The following is a 15,097-nucleotide window of genomic DNA, read 5'->3' as shown; positions in this document are numbered from 1 at the left end:
AGAGAGGCGGTATTTCAATCCCAACATTTTCCATTTATTGATTATTTTTCGGCCCGTTATCCTGTTCAGGTCCCCGGGTGAGCACACACACACTCATACTCACACACTGTACCTTTCCCCACTCACCTGCACTTTTGGAGAAATGAGTTGCCAATTGATTTAACATATACGGTTCTTGTTTGTTTGTTGTCATGGGGGGGGTGGGGGGTGGACCAATAGCTTACCAGATAGAGATAAGCAATATTAGTATTTCAAAATAGATGAAATTGTTCATCTACTAAAGTCATGAAGCGTTTCAAATGAAATGGCGTCCCACACTTCAGACAATTAGTTCTTAGATCAAATTTTTTTTTTTTCGAAATATGGGCGACCCTAGGAAATATATCACATTGCAAGCAAATAGACAAACTGCAACTGGGCGTAACTTGAAAGAATAATCACAGAAGTAAAAGTTACCTTTCAGTTACCTCCATGCTGCCCCTTAATGGTAGGCATTATGCTCCTAACATTTGGGACATCGCAAGTAAATTTGTCATCTTCTTGTGTCTGTGTGACCACTAAATTTTTTTTTTCAACCTTTTTTTAAAATTACTGTTGTTGATATTGAGTGTGACTGATAATCGTATGCGCTATACTCTATCCCAGGGGCCGGCAACCCAAAATTTTGAAAGAGCCATCCATATAGGACAAAAAAAACAAAAAACAACAAATATGTCTGGAGCCTCAAAAAAATAAAGGCCTTCTATACAACTTACAATGAAGGAAACACATGCTGTATGTATGTAGGAGACTGGACTGTCTCAGAATTGTTTATGTTTTTCATTCCTTTGTTGTGTATTCACAAACGCCCCCATAGAATTTATTTTGTAATTTCCTCACGTGATTTATTTATTTATTTTTCTGTTTGTTTTGGTGCATTGTTTCCGCTTTTCTTAGTGTCAGTGAAGTGATCATTCATTTCCGTTTTTCTGAGGCTGTCTTTGAACGCCTCTCGAGTCGAACGAGAAGAGTGAAGGCACGGAGTCGGACGCAGACGTGTCTGTGTTTGTCGAGACTGTTAAAAGCATAAATAAAGTGTATGTTTAAAAAAAAAACACCACAGCTCTCCTTTTTCGGAGCTGCAACATTTATCTATATCTATTTGAGCCATATAAGACTATGAAAATCTCAACATTTTTTTATCAAGCTCCAGGGAGCCACCAGATGGCGCTAAAGAGCTACATGTTGCCAACCACCGCTCTAGCCCTTTTATCAGCATTATAATGAAAATGAGTATAGTGAACTTTGCAAGTCCACTTACAGTGTGCACAGCCAAATTTTCTAGGTGCATCCTTAAAATTCCTCCAAGTGAAAACAAATTAGTCTGGAACCGTGTCATTCAACGTAGCAGGAGCTTTTTTTTTTCCTTCCTTTTTTGCTGACTGGATTTTTTTGTTGGTGTTGTTGATAATGCTTGTCATAACAGTTGTCAAACCCGGCCCGATTCAAGTCCACTCCAGTCAAATGTAATCACTATTTGAAAAGTCTTCTTCATGTATGTATTCAACACACTGCATCTAGTCTAAATGTTGCTCAAGGACCCTGTTTTATGGAAAGCATAAAGCTTTGTGACATAATGTACATATCATACATCTGCAATTTTATTTGCGAACCCGTTCGATACAATTTTGAATTCGGGGAACCTTATGAGTAGTTCTTGATAAAGATGATCACAAAGTCTTTGAATATTGGGAATTTCAGAGAGGCTGCAGAGTATAACTTTCTAGGATCCTAAAGAGCGAGTGCTAAATGACTTGTTCGCGCTAACAGATTGCGCTTGCAACAGGTGTAAAAATGATGGAGACTGCTGTTTATATAAAAGAGAGTTTTGCGCTTTGAGTGAGTCTGATGGTTTTCAACATGAAAGCTCTGGGAGAGCCCCAAAAGCACAAAATCAAGTTTGAAATGATGGAATTGCAAGTGTTCACGGGAAAGGCCAAACCAAGATATTACAGAGTTACAGAAAATCAATGAATCGCTCCAAATAATTGCGGGAAAGCCGCCAAGCGCTAAAAGTCCCATCTTTTAAATACCTCCTGTTTTGACAATAATTGAGGTGAGTGCAGTGTGAGAAGTCGAAGGCTCTGCGGTTTAATTCAAGGAAAGTTCTCATCCCCATTTCCGTCATCTGCCAGTTTCATACAGATTGAGCGAGGAGAGGGATAGAGAGCAAGGAGGCATTCTGATAGTGAACAAGAGAATGGAGGAAGAAAATGAAGAAATGAAATCAGCCTGGCATCATTTGCATTCAAGTTTTATCAGCGAAGGAGGAGGGTGTTTTGAGGCCTGATAAGGAGAGTGTGTCGTAGGCTGTGCTGGAGGTGACGGGGGTTGGTGGAGAGACGTGCGAGCTTGAGTGTGCTTACAAATGTGATGCATGAATTGACTTTAGCAAGAGAAGGTGGCTTCGAGTTCAGTCCGTGTGTGTTTACGTCGGCGCACACATTTGAATGTTACAGCCGTAACAGCAAAGACATGCTTTTGGCGAGTGAGCGCGTTGTGTATGCATTTGTGTGTGTGTGTGTGTGTACGTGTGCATGTGGTGGGGCTGTTGGGAGCGGGGCGTTAATATCAGACCAAATAATTAGATTCGCTATCGTCTCAGCAGCAGCAGTGCGAGGATCAGGCAGATTAAAGCCAGGCTCAAGGCTAGTTAATATTCATGAGGGGACCAGGGTCCGGGCTTAGACTGCGGCTCAAAGACTCTCCTCCGGCTGATGGGGCTTAAGGCGGCGCTCTCCACCAAGAGATGGAGCTGTAGCGGAGACGCCTGACTGATAGATAGGTTGGACGGCTGCATCGGCGCTTCATATGACAGCCAAGAAAATGTCTCTCTGTCGAATACATCTTCATCTCTGTGGATTTATTGATCATTATCTAATGAACTAATAACTGAAATGTGGCTGGCATGCGATATTAACAAACAATATATGCAGCATAGGGCAGCCCGGTAGTCCAGTGGTTAGCACGTCGGCTTCACAGTGCAGAGGTACCGGGTTCGATTCCAGCTCCGGCCTCCCTGTGTGGAGTTTGCATGTTCTCCCCGGGCCCCGAGCACCCAGAGAAAACCGACGCAGGCCCGGGGAGAACATGCAAACTCCACACAGGGAGGCCGGAGCTGGAATCGAACTCGGTACCTCTGCACTGTGAAGCTGACGTGCTAACCACTGGACTACCGGGCCGCCCCAGTACTGATTCAGTACTTAAGTATATTAACTCATTTAATGCCAAAACGTAAGAATACATTTTGAATGTTTTCTTTTTTGGATTAAAAAATATTTACGAGTGAATGATTTTAATTGTGATCAATCAAATGACAGGAGCAGCTTTGATCGCACACTGTGTGTGTGGGTGTGGTGGTGTGCTACGGTGATCCTACATTGCGAGGTGACGTGCGGAAGCAGTGTGGTGTTGAGAACATGGATGAATAGCGGCAGCTAACTCTAAAATAGAGCTTTTTCAAGTTTAAAAAAAAAATAAAGCATGACAAAGTCCACTCGTCATCCTTGACAAACAACACGCGCACACACGCACGCAGGGTGAACTCGGTACGACGTGATGCAACACACTGCATCGTGGAATAGCCGGCAAAGTGACTCTCCAACAAGTGGCCCACTCACTGGAATGATGGCGTAAAACATGCTCGTTAAGTTAACAGTTCTTTGGTCGACTTTGGGTTATAAATAGGCCTTGAGCCATGAAGGATTTTATAAGTCCATAAGAGAACATGACCACTTTTTCTTACACAACTGTTACGGAAGTTCAACAAGTGTTTGTTTGTTTATATCATTGGTTGTTCTTATTGGCTTTAAAAACTGAAAACTTTTGCCAGCCATGTTTTGTTTTTGGAAAATCCTAACCTGATTCTTCATACAAAGGAGTTTCAATAATGACATTCCAACAATGCTTTTCATGTGAGGCCATTGATCGAGTGGTCTGTGTGTCTGTAGCTCCCCGCATGACATGTTAATAACCGTGTTACAAATGTTTACAGTCTTGCAGTTAGCCCTGTGTCGAATTCTTTGGACGGAACACACGAGCTGTATGTTTAGTTTGTAACTGTAACTGTTTTACCACAGATGAAATGATCAAATCAATTTGCTGCGGCGTGGCCAAAGTTGCACCTGGCCAAGACTGATAAGCTACATGTACAATGCTAAACATCTTCACTTTGAGATTTTAACTTTTCGATTCAAGATTCTTCGAAGACGGTTTTATTGCTTTTTTACGCACGTACAGATGTACGGATGTGTGTTTGTGTTTTCAGCCGGCGTGCTCCTGAGATCTCCCAATTGCCCTTTCGTAATGCATTCCAAAGTCGTGGTCATGATGAATTAGTCTGAAACAAATTAGAAGTACTTACGACTCAGATGGCTCCAGCATTGGGTTACAAATTAAAACAAAAGCAGTCGTATCGTCCCATCAGCTTAAATTCCCCGTGAAATACAATACGCTCGGCCTCGATCTCTGCTGGAGAATGGCATGAGAAGCTTCTTCCTCTCTTCCCACTCTTCTTTCCATCCCACACAACCCCACGCATTATTTCCATCTTTGTCAGGTGTTTCAGTTCACCTTGTTGTTTTTTAGTCACAAGTGTGCATGTATGCGAGACTTTCATATCAGGGCTTAAGCCTGAAGAAACTTGATAATCTTGACCTCTTCTGCAACATTTCAGACAAATAAACATTCTCACATTACAAAGAGTTGATATTTTCACTCATGCCATGAAGCATTTCAATGTGGTATTGCACTGATTACTTTGAAATGATATCTATCTAATGCATAAAATATAAGTAATTACATGTAGTACTGTTGCATTATTTGCATTTAAGGAAAACAGTTTTCTAATCTAAAAAGCCTTTCCGTACCCATTTTTTTAATTGTAAAAAGTATTGTCATTGTTTCCACTTGGAATGTCTCTTTGATGAAAATGTGCTTGAAAATAAAATTCCCTGCCATTTTCTATGACGTAACATTGAAGCAATGCTACCCCCGACTGGCTATTAAAAGTGACTGCATGTGCCACCATGTCTGCTATTTATGAATGAATGACGAGTGTACTTGATGAATCTGCATCATTTCCAATGTAGCCGTGAGAATCAGAGAAAGTGATGATGATTCTAAGAGCCCAGTATTTTCAATTGGTGGCTGGTTAAACCCAAAGCACAATTTTTTTTTAATGAGCCTCAAATCCCTGGTGACTGGAATCAGCCATGTCATTTGTGTCTGACAGTTTGTTTCTCAGCATCTCTCAACATTTTTTCATTAACTCCAAGTCTCTATTCATTGATTTACAAAATTCCTCAATTTGTCTTGTGTTAATAGACCATCATAATTTTCAGACTAGAAAAGACACATAATTAAAAGGTGCACCAGCTAAATTTAGCCACAAAAACATATTTGTACGTATATTTGCCGCTTTGTATAAATAGCTGTGTCGCCACGTTATAACATGAAATATTTGCAAAGAATGAGGTCATACAGATTGACTTTCAAAACTTTTATTTACATTAAGTACAGGTAGACACCCCCAAATCCCCAACTCAAACCATGCCAAACGCAGGTGAGTTACACAGTGGGGTCCTTTCTCGGTCACACTTGTTTTCACACAGACGAGCTTCATCAGGCAGCAGTGCAGCATTTGGAAATCTGTTTGTTACGTTTTTGGGAGACGCAGGGGATTGGACTGGATAAACTTTATTGTCAAATGTACTCTATGTGAAACATACAGCACAGATGAAATTTCTTCCCTCTCAACATAAAACAAGAGGAGCCGCTGCCGCTATCAAAAGTAAAGTTCACCGAAAAAAAATGACAATCCAAAACAACACATGAGACACAGACAATCGTGCACTTTTAACCACTCTCCTGCCTACACTTTGTTGTCTGAGGCAGCTATAGATGAAAGAGGAGCGATTCAAAGTGTCCTTTTCAACAGTGGATCAAAGGCATCATGCTGCAATGTGCACACGTCTGCTACAAGCTAAGCTTGAAAGCAACAAGAAGCTGTAGCATGAATTAACGAAAAAGAGAGATTGGCTCTCTTCTCCTGTCCCATGTAAGTCCGCTTCAATTCCAAGCCGCGACTCCCGGTTCCGCATACGCATCGGCGCTCCGCGCTGACGCTCCTTTTTTTCTCATCGTCGGCTCCTCAATCCATGCATCAATCCAGCCGCAGACTGTCCATCAGCACCACCTTTTTGCTGAACAAAGCGGGGCTGTGAAAATACTGCCTACTTCAGGCGCAAGACACAAGCGCCCCGAGGATGTCCAGCAACGACAGTCAAATGGCGCAGATATTCCTCCCAATCGAGAAATCGGTGCTGGCACGCAACCACCATAACAACAACCCATGTGACAAAAAGAGACAAAAACAACAAAAAACGCAAGTCTCTGGAAGAGCACTTGCCGATGGCTGCCTATCCGGGATGTCGCTCCATGTCCAGAAATGCTGCCTTCCATGGCTCGCCATTAGCGCCTGCCGGCGCTAGGAGTCAGTCAACAGACAAACAACAGAGATGGACGCGGTCACACTGCTTGGATGGCTGTAATTATGGCACTCGTGCCCCATGCTCATTAAAATCAATTCAAGTTGCTGATTTTTCACCCTACCGTCGAACAGCTATAGCATTTATATTAACTTCTACACCGCCCCGGTACTACTATACATGCAAATTTCCACATTTTAGGCGGCCTGCATGTGCACCATAACCAAAGATGGCTGATGAATATTCAGTTGGAGGGCGGACATGGACAGTTTCATTGGTCAATTGTGACGAGAATATAGGGGAGTATATAATGGTTTGAAGTTAAAATTAAGAACTAAACAGCGTCAGAATTCAAATCCGTAGGGCTCGGGGCTTGGGAGAGAGAAAAGTAGTCTTGAAAATACGACGAATGATTCCTGGTTTTGGGACGATGTCCGACCTGAGATGCATCCATTTTCTGTTTATTTGGTCGTTGATTCAACATTATCAAATACTGGCTATATGTGCATTGAAATTAGGGGGATGTGTGCCTTGATGGTCATATATTCTGCTGTGCCTCTGTTTGTATGTAGAATCCCAGTTGGACCTTGGTATGTGATGATCCAGATTGTTGGATAACCGGTCTTGCTTTGACCACGAACCCATCAGAGGCCAACTGTACCATCTACAGCCAAGGTGAGTTTTACAACCGAGATATTGCGGTGCCCCATTCATAGAAGAATGGGCCACACATGTCAGATGGTTATTTTTGCCTGAAGAGCTGCACTGCATGTCATATAATAACAGAACAATAATGTGAGGTCTATCCATAACGTAGATGCAATTCATAAACCTTGAACGAAGTTAAAATGGGAAGAGATGTCAGTTATGTAATCATGTGTCCTGGCCCTGTGCGTTTTCAGGTGAAGAGTTATTCTGTAAGTTGACCAGAGACATTCCTGAGGCAGAAAGACTCCTGGCCACGCCGCTGCTTCCTCCAAAACCCTCCTCCCCTGTCGCCAGGGCTTCACCTCTTCTCACCATTGTCACCCCAAAAACATCTGTGGTCAAAGAGGAGCCACTGTATCCTGCAGCGCTCCACACGGACATCCAGCTCCTCCCACAGCAAGCAGGCATGGCTGCAATCTTGGCTACAGCTGTCGTCAATAGTAAGTGTTGTTTTAATGCCATGAATATAATTAGGCATTGCAATCAATAAGGCACCACCTCATTCAGAGTTTTGATCCCGTTCTAATATTACACATTCTGTTAATGGGAATATTTGAACGAGTACCCGTAGTGATGTTCTTTTTAACCACATGAGGGCAACGCGAGTCTTCAGCAGCAAGTATCAGCTCTGACCCTTACGTTTAACAGAGTGCCGCATTGTCTATGGCTGATGCATGATGCATTTGTAGCTAAACGGAACTTGATCAAAATTTAACTTAGTTGACTAATGAGTAATGCAACATTCCAAAAGGTACAAAGGCTCTTAAATTCTGTTTGTACATCTTGGATGAACTCAATGGAACCTATGTTGTGCTGTCTGTGATTAGAGGACATTTTCCCATGCAAAGACTGTGGGATTTGGTACAGAAGTGAAAGGAACCTGCAAGCCCACCTCATGTACTACTGCGCCAGCCGACAGAAACAGCCGGCTGCGGCCTCGTCACCCCCACAAGACAAACCCAAAGAGTCCTATCCCAATGAGCGCATCTGCCCCTTTCCTCAGTGTAACAAGAGCTGCCCGAGCGCAAGTTCACTGGAGATTCACATGCGTACACATAGCGGTGAGAACAAGATGCATCGTGTACTCGACGCTTTTAATCACAGCAACCGTTTTGTTTCCTTGACTGATTTCACTTTGCTGTTCTTCCCACAGGTGAGCGTCCATTTGTGTGCCTCATCTGTCTATCTGCCTTCACCACGAAAGCAAACTGTGAGCGCCATTTGAAGGTCCACACTGACACTTTGAAAGGGGTGTGCCATGGCTGTGGCTTTGTCTCGACTACAAGGGACATTCTGTACAGCCATTTGGTGACGAGCCACATGGTTTGCCAGCCTGGATCTCGCAGTGAGGTCTACTCTCCAGGGCCTGGTCTTCCCAAGTTGCCCTTGTCCAATGGTGAGTCACACAGTCATTGGAAAATCGTGTCAGATGTAATGTCGAAGGATTTATCGGTTTCCATTTCCGACTAACTCGGATCTACGAAGACATTTCAAGCTTTGCAAGAATTGATCATTTTATTTTCTGTTGTTGAGTAAAAACCATGGCAATACCTCTCCATTGTGTCCAGGTAAAAGCAGCAGTTGGTTTAGCAATAGCGATTTGCAACATCACTGTTTATAATTAGTCAGTCAGTCATCTTCCTAACCGCTTGATCCTCACTAGGGTCGCGGGGGGTGCTGGAGCCTATCCCAGCTGTCTCCGGGCAGTAGGCGGGGGACACCCTGAATCTGTTGCCAGCCAATCGCAGGGCACACAGAGACGAACAACCATCCACGCTCACACTCACACCTAGGGACAATTTAGAGTGTTCAATCAGCCTGCCATGCATATTTTTGGAATGTGGGAGGAAACCGGAGCACCCGGAGAAAACCCACGCAGGCCCGGGGAGAACATGTAAACTCCACACAGGGAGGCCGGAGCAGGAATCGAACCCGGTACCTCTGCACTGTGAAGCCGACGTGCTAACCACTGGACTACCGGGCCGCCCCTGTTTATAATTATCCAGGCGAAAACCAGTGAACTTGAGTGAAAAAATGAGAGACCATTAACAGTCCTGCAACAAGAAATTGCAAAACGACTACAGCTCTTCGGTCAGGAAGCTAATGAGGAGCATAGCCAAACTTTTCAGGGGGTCTTTGAGGAAGACTAACAGAAGCGTTTCACCTATACTCTGCAAAGTCTTGGATTGTCTCTTTAATTTGGAAAATCCTAGGCAGCTGTAATAAAGCGTGGACTATTTCTTTATAACCAGCCGCGGCACTCTCCACACATGCACGCAGACATTCTCGATGGCGTTCTTCTGCTCAATACAGCAATGCTGTCAGTGCAGCAGTTCAGAGCAATCAGAGAGAATGTTGTTGTTAATTTTCATCGTAATCACTGAAGGAAATTTAGGCCCATTCCTTCTTGATGCATAATCATTCATAAAGCGGGTAGTCAAGGCCTGTGTGTGTACGTTACATGCCAGTTTTCGCTGTCTGTGGCAGACAATTAGCTTGGACGGTGTGAGTTGGAATTTAAAACGGTTTGATGTCGACCTCTTGCTTTTGTTTTACATTTGAAATGAAATGAAATGAAATCCAACATGTGTTCTCGCCAGACAGGCGCGACTGACTTGTCGTATTTTTTCTTTGTCAGTTCTCAGCCCAGGAGACTCTGGTGTGGTGCTGAAGTGTCAAGTCTGTGGCCACAACTCTGATTCTCCTTCGCAGTTGCAGCAGCATGTCCGAACCCACCTAGAAGTGAGAGTCCCCGCTGAAAGGAGTCCCACCCCTCGTCAAAGTACCCCATCATCTGTCGACCAGCTGCAGCCGGCTACACCGGAGGGTGAGCCGCAAGGCTGCGTGCCACAGTCGGATTCCTCCTGCCCGGGTGCTAACGGGGGCTCTGCGACTCCACGTGGCTGCAGTCCTCCCGATGCCCAAACCAGCACTCTAAAAATCAAAGAAGAGCCTCCTTCAGAATCTGAGACGGAAGAACATCAGATGGACTTTCAGGACGACGGTGAGGAGGCTGACCAGAAAGCAGAGAACACAAAGGAGAAGCAAACCCTCAACTCCATTTGTCAGACAACAAATTCGCCAAAGAGTCCTGCCGCTACAGCAGTAAAAGCAGAACCAACGAGTCCCACGCCTGGTTGTAGCCCAAGTCATATAGGTGGTGCTGGCTCCGTTTTCCCCGGCGGGTCAATGTTTTTGCCTCAGTACATGTTTAACCCTGAAACAGCCATTTTGCCCCAGGCCTCCGAGATCCTGGCTAAAATGTCTGAGATGGTTCATAGCCGTCTGAAGCATGGCCAGACAATTCCTCAGAGTAACGCAGCCCCCTTCTTCCCCTCTGCAACAACTGTACCAACGGCCACAGCAACTCCGCCTCTAAAAGGAGCCACCTGCTTTGAGTGTGACATCACATTCAACAATATCAACAATTTCTATGCACACAAGAAGCTTTACTGCTCAAGTAGGCACCACGGGGAAGGTGCAACCTCAGCTTCAGGCCCCGGATCAGCAAAAGATACTTCCCCACCCGCTTTGCCCTCCAGCAAGGCGCAAGATTCCTCAGCGTCTCCTTATGATGGAGCAATGAGCAGAGCGGCCTCCGCCTCTCCCTCTGAGTCCGAACCTGCTGCAGATAGGGGAGCACCGGCGGAGTCCAAGAGAGTGTCGGTGAAGAACGAAACTCCTGCGGGCCGGGATGGAATATCGTCCTCTTCTGAAGGTGAGGGTACAGGCAGTCGAGGAGGGCGAGCCAGCGAAGGTAGCCAGAGTCCTGCCAGCGGGTCGGCTGAAGACCTGGATGATGATCCCAACAGAACCTTTTGCGAGGCCTGCAACATTCGCTTCAGCCGCCACGAAAACTACACTGTTCACAAGCGCTTCTACTGCGCATCGCGTCACGACCCGTCCAATCAACGAGTCACACACATGGCAAAGGCGACCTCCACATCAGCCTATCAACCTCAGCCCATTCGTACGCGCAAAAGGAAGAAGATGTATGAAATTCATATGGCGCGGACAGAAGCCCTGGCGGCGGCTGCGGCCGCCGCCGCCACTGTCGCCGCTGCCGCTTCTGCTCCGTCTCCTTCTGTACTTGGCTTGGCGGTGAAGCAAGAGGGTTCTCCTCATGCCGCAGGCAGCTCCAGCCCCGAAGGCGATGGTCCGATTGATCTGAGCAAGAGGCCCCGCCTCCACGAAGCTCCTCATCATGGCGCCAGCGGTATTCTTTCTGCCTTGCCGCTCAATGACTACCATAAGTGCACCGCCTGCAGTATCAGCTTCAATAGCATTGAGAATTACTTGGCTCATAAAACCTACTATTGCCCCGCCACCACCCTCCAACAGCATAGCTTTCAGCTCCACAGGCTAAAAAGATCTGTTTCTACCTCTCCAAAGAGCAAGTCTCACCAGGAGCGCCAAGATCTTCTTCGGCCCATGGAAGCTAAAGTTCTTCCCGCAGATTGGATGACCCAGCTGCAAGGCTCATCAACCAGTCCTCATACCTCCGCCTTAACTGCCTCCGACGCCACATCTCCCCCCGATGCGACAAGCACACATGCGGCCACCCCGGGAGCAGGTGCCAAAGGCGTTAGCACGGCTTCTTCCCTGATGCTCTGTCCATATTGTCCTAACAAGCCCATCGCATGTGACCTCATGGAGCACTTCAAGACTGTCCACGGCCTGGTTGTATCTATTCAGTCACCCCAAGAGGCTCACCCCCAGCCAGGCAGCGTAGTTAGTCCCAGCCCAAGCCTTAGTCCGAGAGATGGAGTCCCAGCCACCTCCTCCCGTAGCCAAATCGGCCCGTCCAAATTGGTCCCTCGCATTCCCAGAGATGGTATGAATGGGCAGGCAAGGAGCGACACCAATTCTCCGTCCTCCCCTCTGCTAAATGGCAGCCCATCGGCTGAAGGCGGATCCTCATCAGCGAGTTCGCCTCAACCCGTTTCCCCGTCAAGGGCTCCCCCTCTGACTTTGTCACCTGTGCCTGACCACCGAAGAGAAACAATGGGAATCTCCCTGCCTCCAGACAAGACTTCACCAACTGTTGCCTCCATTGGCCTCCCCGCACCGCCACCTGCCCCAATCTCCAGTCCGAAACCCCCCGCCATCTCCCCGGTCCAGAACGGTAACTCTCGCTTCTGTAGGCTGTGCAATATCAAGTTCAGCAGCCTCTCCACATTCATAGCGCATAAAAAATACTACTGTTCCTCCCACAGTGCTGAACATGTCAAGTGAGCCGAGCGATTCACATCATCCTCTCTCTCTCTCTCCTTCCCTCCGTTAATCTGATTGAGTAGATGCGACGCTTCGCTCAGCTCCAAGAAGCTCCCTGTGCACCCTTTTCTGCAGTCAGTCAGTTCTCGCAGGCAGGTGCCAAAGTTGCAAAGTCGCAAAGAATGGCTGTCACTCAACGAACAGGGCCTGATGCGTATTTGCTCCCGAGCAGAATTTGCCAGTGATGTTACTCACTGATTATTCCTCTCCCACGGGTCGCAAAACTGCCAGCTGAGAGGCGTTCTACGCACGTGTCTACCTGCACACTAAAGTGTGTCTCGTCCCTTAGGTCACTTTGTCATCCCAAATGAAGCGGCAACCACTTCTCAATATTTTGCATTGTGGGACGTTAGAAGGTTCTGTGTGAAGAGCCTAATTCTGACTTTGTCGAACTGAGTTGTTGATACAAGCAGATATTACATTCTAACAGTTGATAAACAATAACGCCGATTTTCCCAAATCTCCAGTCTTTTCATGTTGTAAACAGAGGGATAACCTCTTGGATGGAAAAGACTTGATCACGTAATGTTTTTCACATCTGTGCATATGTCTAAAAAAAAAAGAATTCTATAATGCATTAGGTTTCAACACTGGCCCTTTTATGCTTACTCGAAGAAGCTAAGGCATATTTTGTAAAGAAAACTGTGGTCTGAAATGTTACTAATTAGTGAAGGATATTTCAAAATTAACTTTTTCTTTTCCTCTTCAGATGCAAAGGAGAGACAAATGTGAAATATTTATCTTCTTGTCCTCACTGATTTCATGACAACACAAAGCTACCTACATATTGTGTGAGAGTATTTTTGTTTTTGCTTAATTTTCATGCTGTTAGAAGGAACTGTGTGGTGGCTCTCGGTGTTGAAGTGTTTTTGTGTAGATATCTAATGTCTTCACCCTGGGACTACACTGAATTTTCTGATCATGTAAAGATTTTTTTTTTTTTGGCTTTATAATCTGTCTGATGGTGACAGTCAAATTTAATTGGATTAATCCATTTGTGGATTAGCAGCACAACTTCATCCAGTTGTCACTCATCGCTTCAAAAAAAAAAGTATATTTTGGACACAGCTGCTTATGTACTGTGATGGCAATGAAGTCACCTTCCAAACCTTACGCGATATAACATCTCTTATTTCATTCTAGCTTCATTTCCTGGCATCTTTTGACCTTTAAGAGCTCACACTCTTACTTTTTTTTCTGTGTAATATGAAGTGATAGACATCAATGCACCCAATTCTAAAATGTTTTTCATTATAGTGATTGTTTCTCTTGGGCAAAGGAATCGTCCAGTCGCATTACAGCACCCCGTGCACTACAGGAAGCATATCATTATCTAGTAATTTGTTGGGTGAGAGTCCATGTGACACTTTCATTTTATTTGTCATTTTTCATACACGCGCAGCAGCACAGTCGCAAGCTATTGCCGTTGCAGTGCAGATATCGAAGGCCCGTTTTCATTTCGTTTCATTTCATTTCATCGGATCCAAGATATAATTCTAATTAAAAATGTCAGTACAGTTGGATTTGATCCATCCCGCAAGCATTTTTGACCAACATGACTCTTTTGTATTGGATTGTGTGAGAGGTCTCTGAAAGCCAGTTTTCCTACGATCATTTTTTTAAAATCATAATAATAATAAACTATGACAACAAAAAGTCCCTACATTTCTTTTCATCTCTAAGTAAAGTTGTACTAATCATACAAAATGAATCAGCCTTATTTTAGTACATAAAAAATCCAGACCTAAATATTCCATGAGAATACATCGAGCTCAGTTGGTTGACACTCACTTAACTCCATGGACACATTGAAACAGCCTCATGGGAACATTTTTTCATCGAAATAAAAGGGTGATGATTTTGCCACTTTCAGGTGTTTTCCAGGTGCTGTGCTTTCTCTTAATTTTATGAACTCAAACCCGCATTTCTGAAAAGTATTACACAATGTTGTTATAGGTAGGCCATATGATTTGGAGCTGGGAGTCGCGGCTTGGAGTTTGAAGCGGATTACGTGGGACAGGAGAAGTGAACTAATCTCTTTTCGTCAATGGATGCTACAGCTTTGTGTTTGCTTTCAAAACTTAGCTTGTAGCAGACGTGTGCACATTTTCAGCATGACGTCTCTGATCCACTGGAGAAAGGACACTTTGATCCTCTCCTCTTTCATCTAGAACTGCTTCAGACAACAAAGTGTATGCAGAAAATTGGTGAAGATTGAACGACTGTCTGTGTCCTATGTGTTGTCTTGTGTTATTTTTGTTATTTTGACTTCAAAATGGCGCCGCAAGAGTGGCTGCCTTTCCAGCAGCTCCTATTTTTTTGTTGTTCTACTTCTTCCTTTCATAACTTTGCTGCTGTGAATTGGGAATTTCTCCATTGTGAGACTAATAAAGGTTTTTCTTTTTTCTTTTTTTATGCCATGTTGGACTGAGACTAAAACTGGAAGCTAATTGTGATCTTTCTGCTTTGCTGCATTTCATCGGACACGTTTGATTTCAAATACCAAATCCAAATGTACAAATCCCCCAAAAAACTTCAAATTGATTTTTTTAAACCTTGATGCATTACACTAAAATAGTCTACAGTTA

The 15,097-nt window shown here is 44.7% G+C and overlaps 1 protein-coding gene across 2 annotated transcripts in view; it reads left to right on the top strand.

Moving 5' to 3' along the window:
- The window catches only part of zfpm1 (zinc finger protein, FOG family member 1), a 169,063-nt gene extending 154,335 nt beyond the window's left edge, over nt 1-14,728 (top strand). For both annotated transcript variants that reach the window (XM_052061998.1, XM_052061999.1), the window contains 5 exons: nt 7,100-7,202; nt 7,430-7,675; nt 8,063-8,296; nt 8,389-8,631; nt 9,874-14,728. In XM_052061998.1, the coding sequence (XP_051917958.1) occupies nt 7,100-7,202; nt 7,430-7,675; nt 8,063-8,296; nt 8,389-8,631; nt 9,874-12,470 (3,423 nt within the window). In that variant the 3' untranslated portion in view covers nt 12,471-14,728. The remainder of the gene's footprint in view (nt 1-7,099; nt 7,203-7,429; nt 7,676-8,062; nt 8,297-8,388; nt 8,632-9,873) is intronic.
- Nucleotides 14,729-15,097: the final 369 nt, after the last annotated feature.

This window comes from Hippocampus zosterae, chromosome 3 (assembly GCF_025434085.1).
Source record: "Hippocampus zosterae strain Florida chromosome 3, ASM2543408v3, whole genome shotgun sequence".
In the NCBI taxonomy this organism is placed as follows: domain Eukaryota; kingdom Metazoa; phylum Chordata; class Actinopteri; order Syngnathiformes; family Syngnathidae; genus Hippocampus; species Hippocampus zosterae.
The sequence above is the reverse complement of the archived record's forward strand: the minus strand, read 5'-3'. Positions and strand labels throughout refer to the sequence as shown.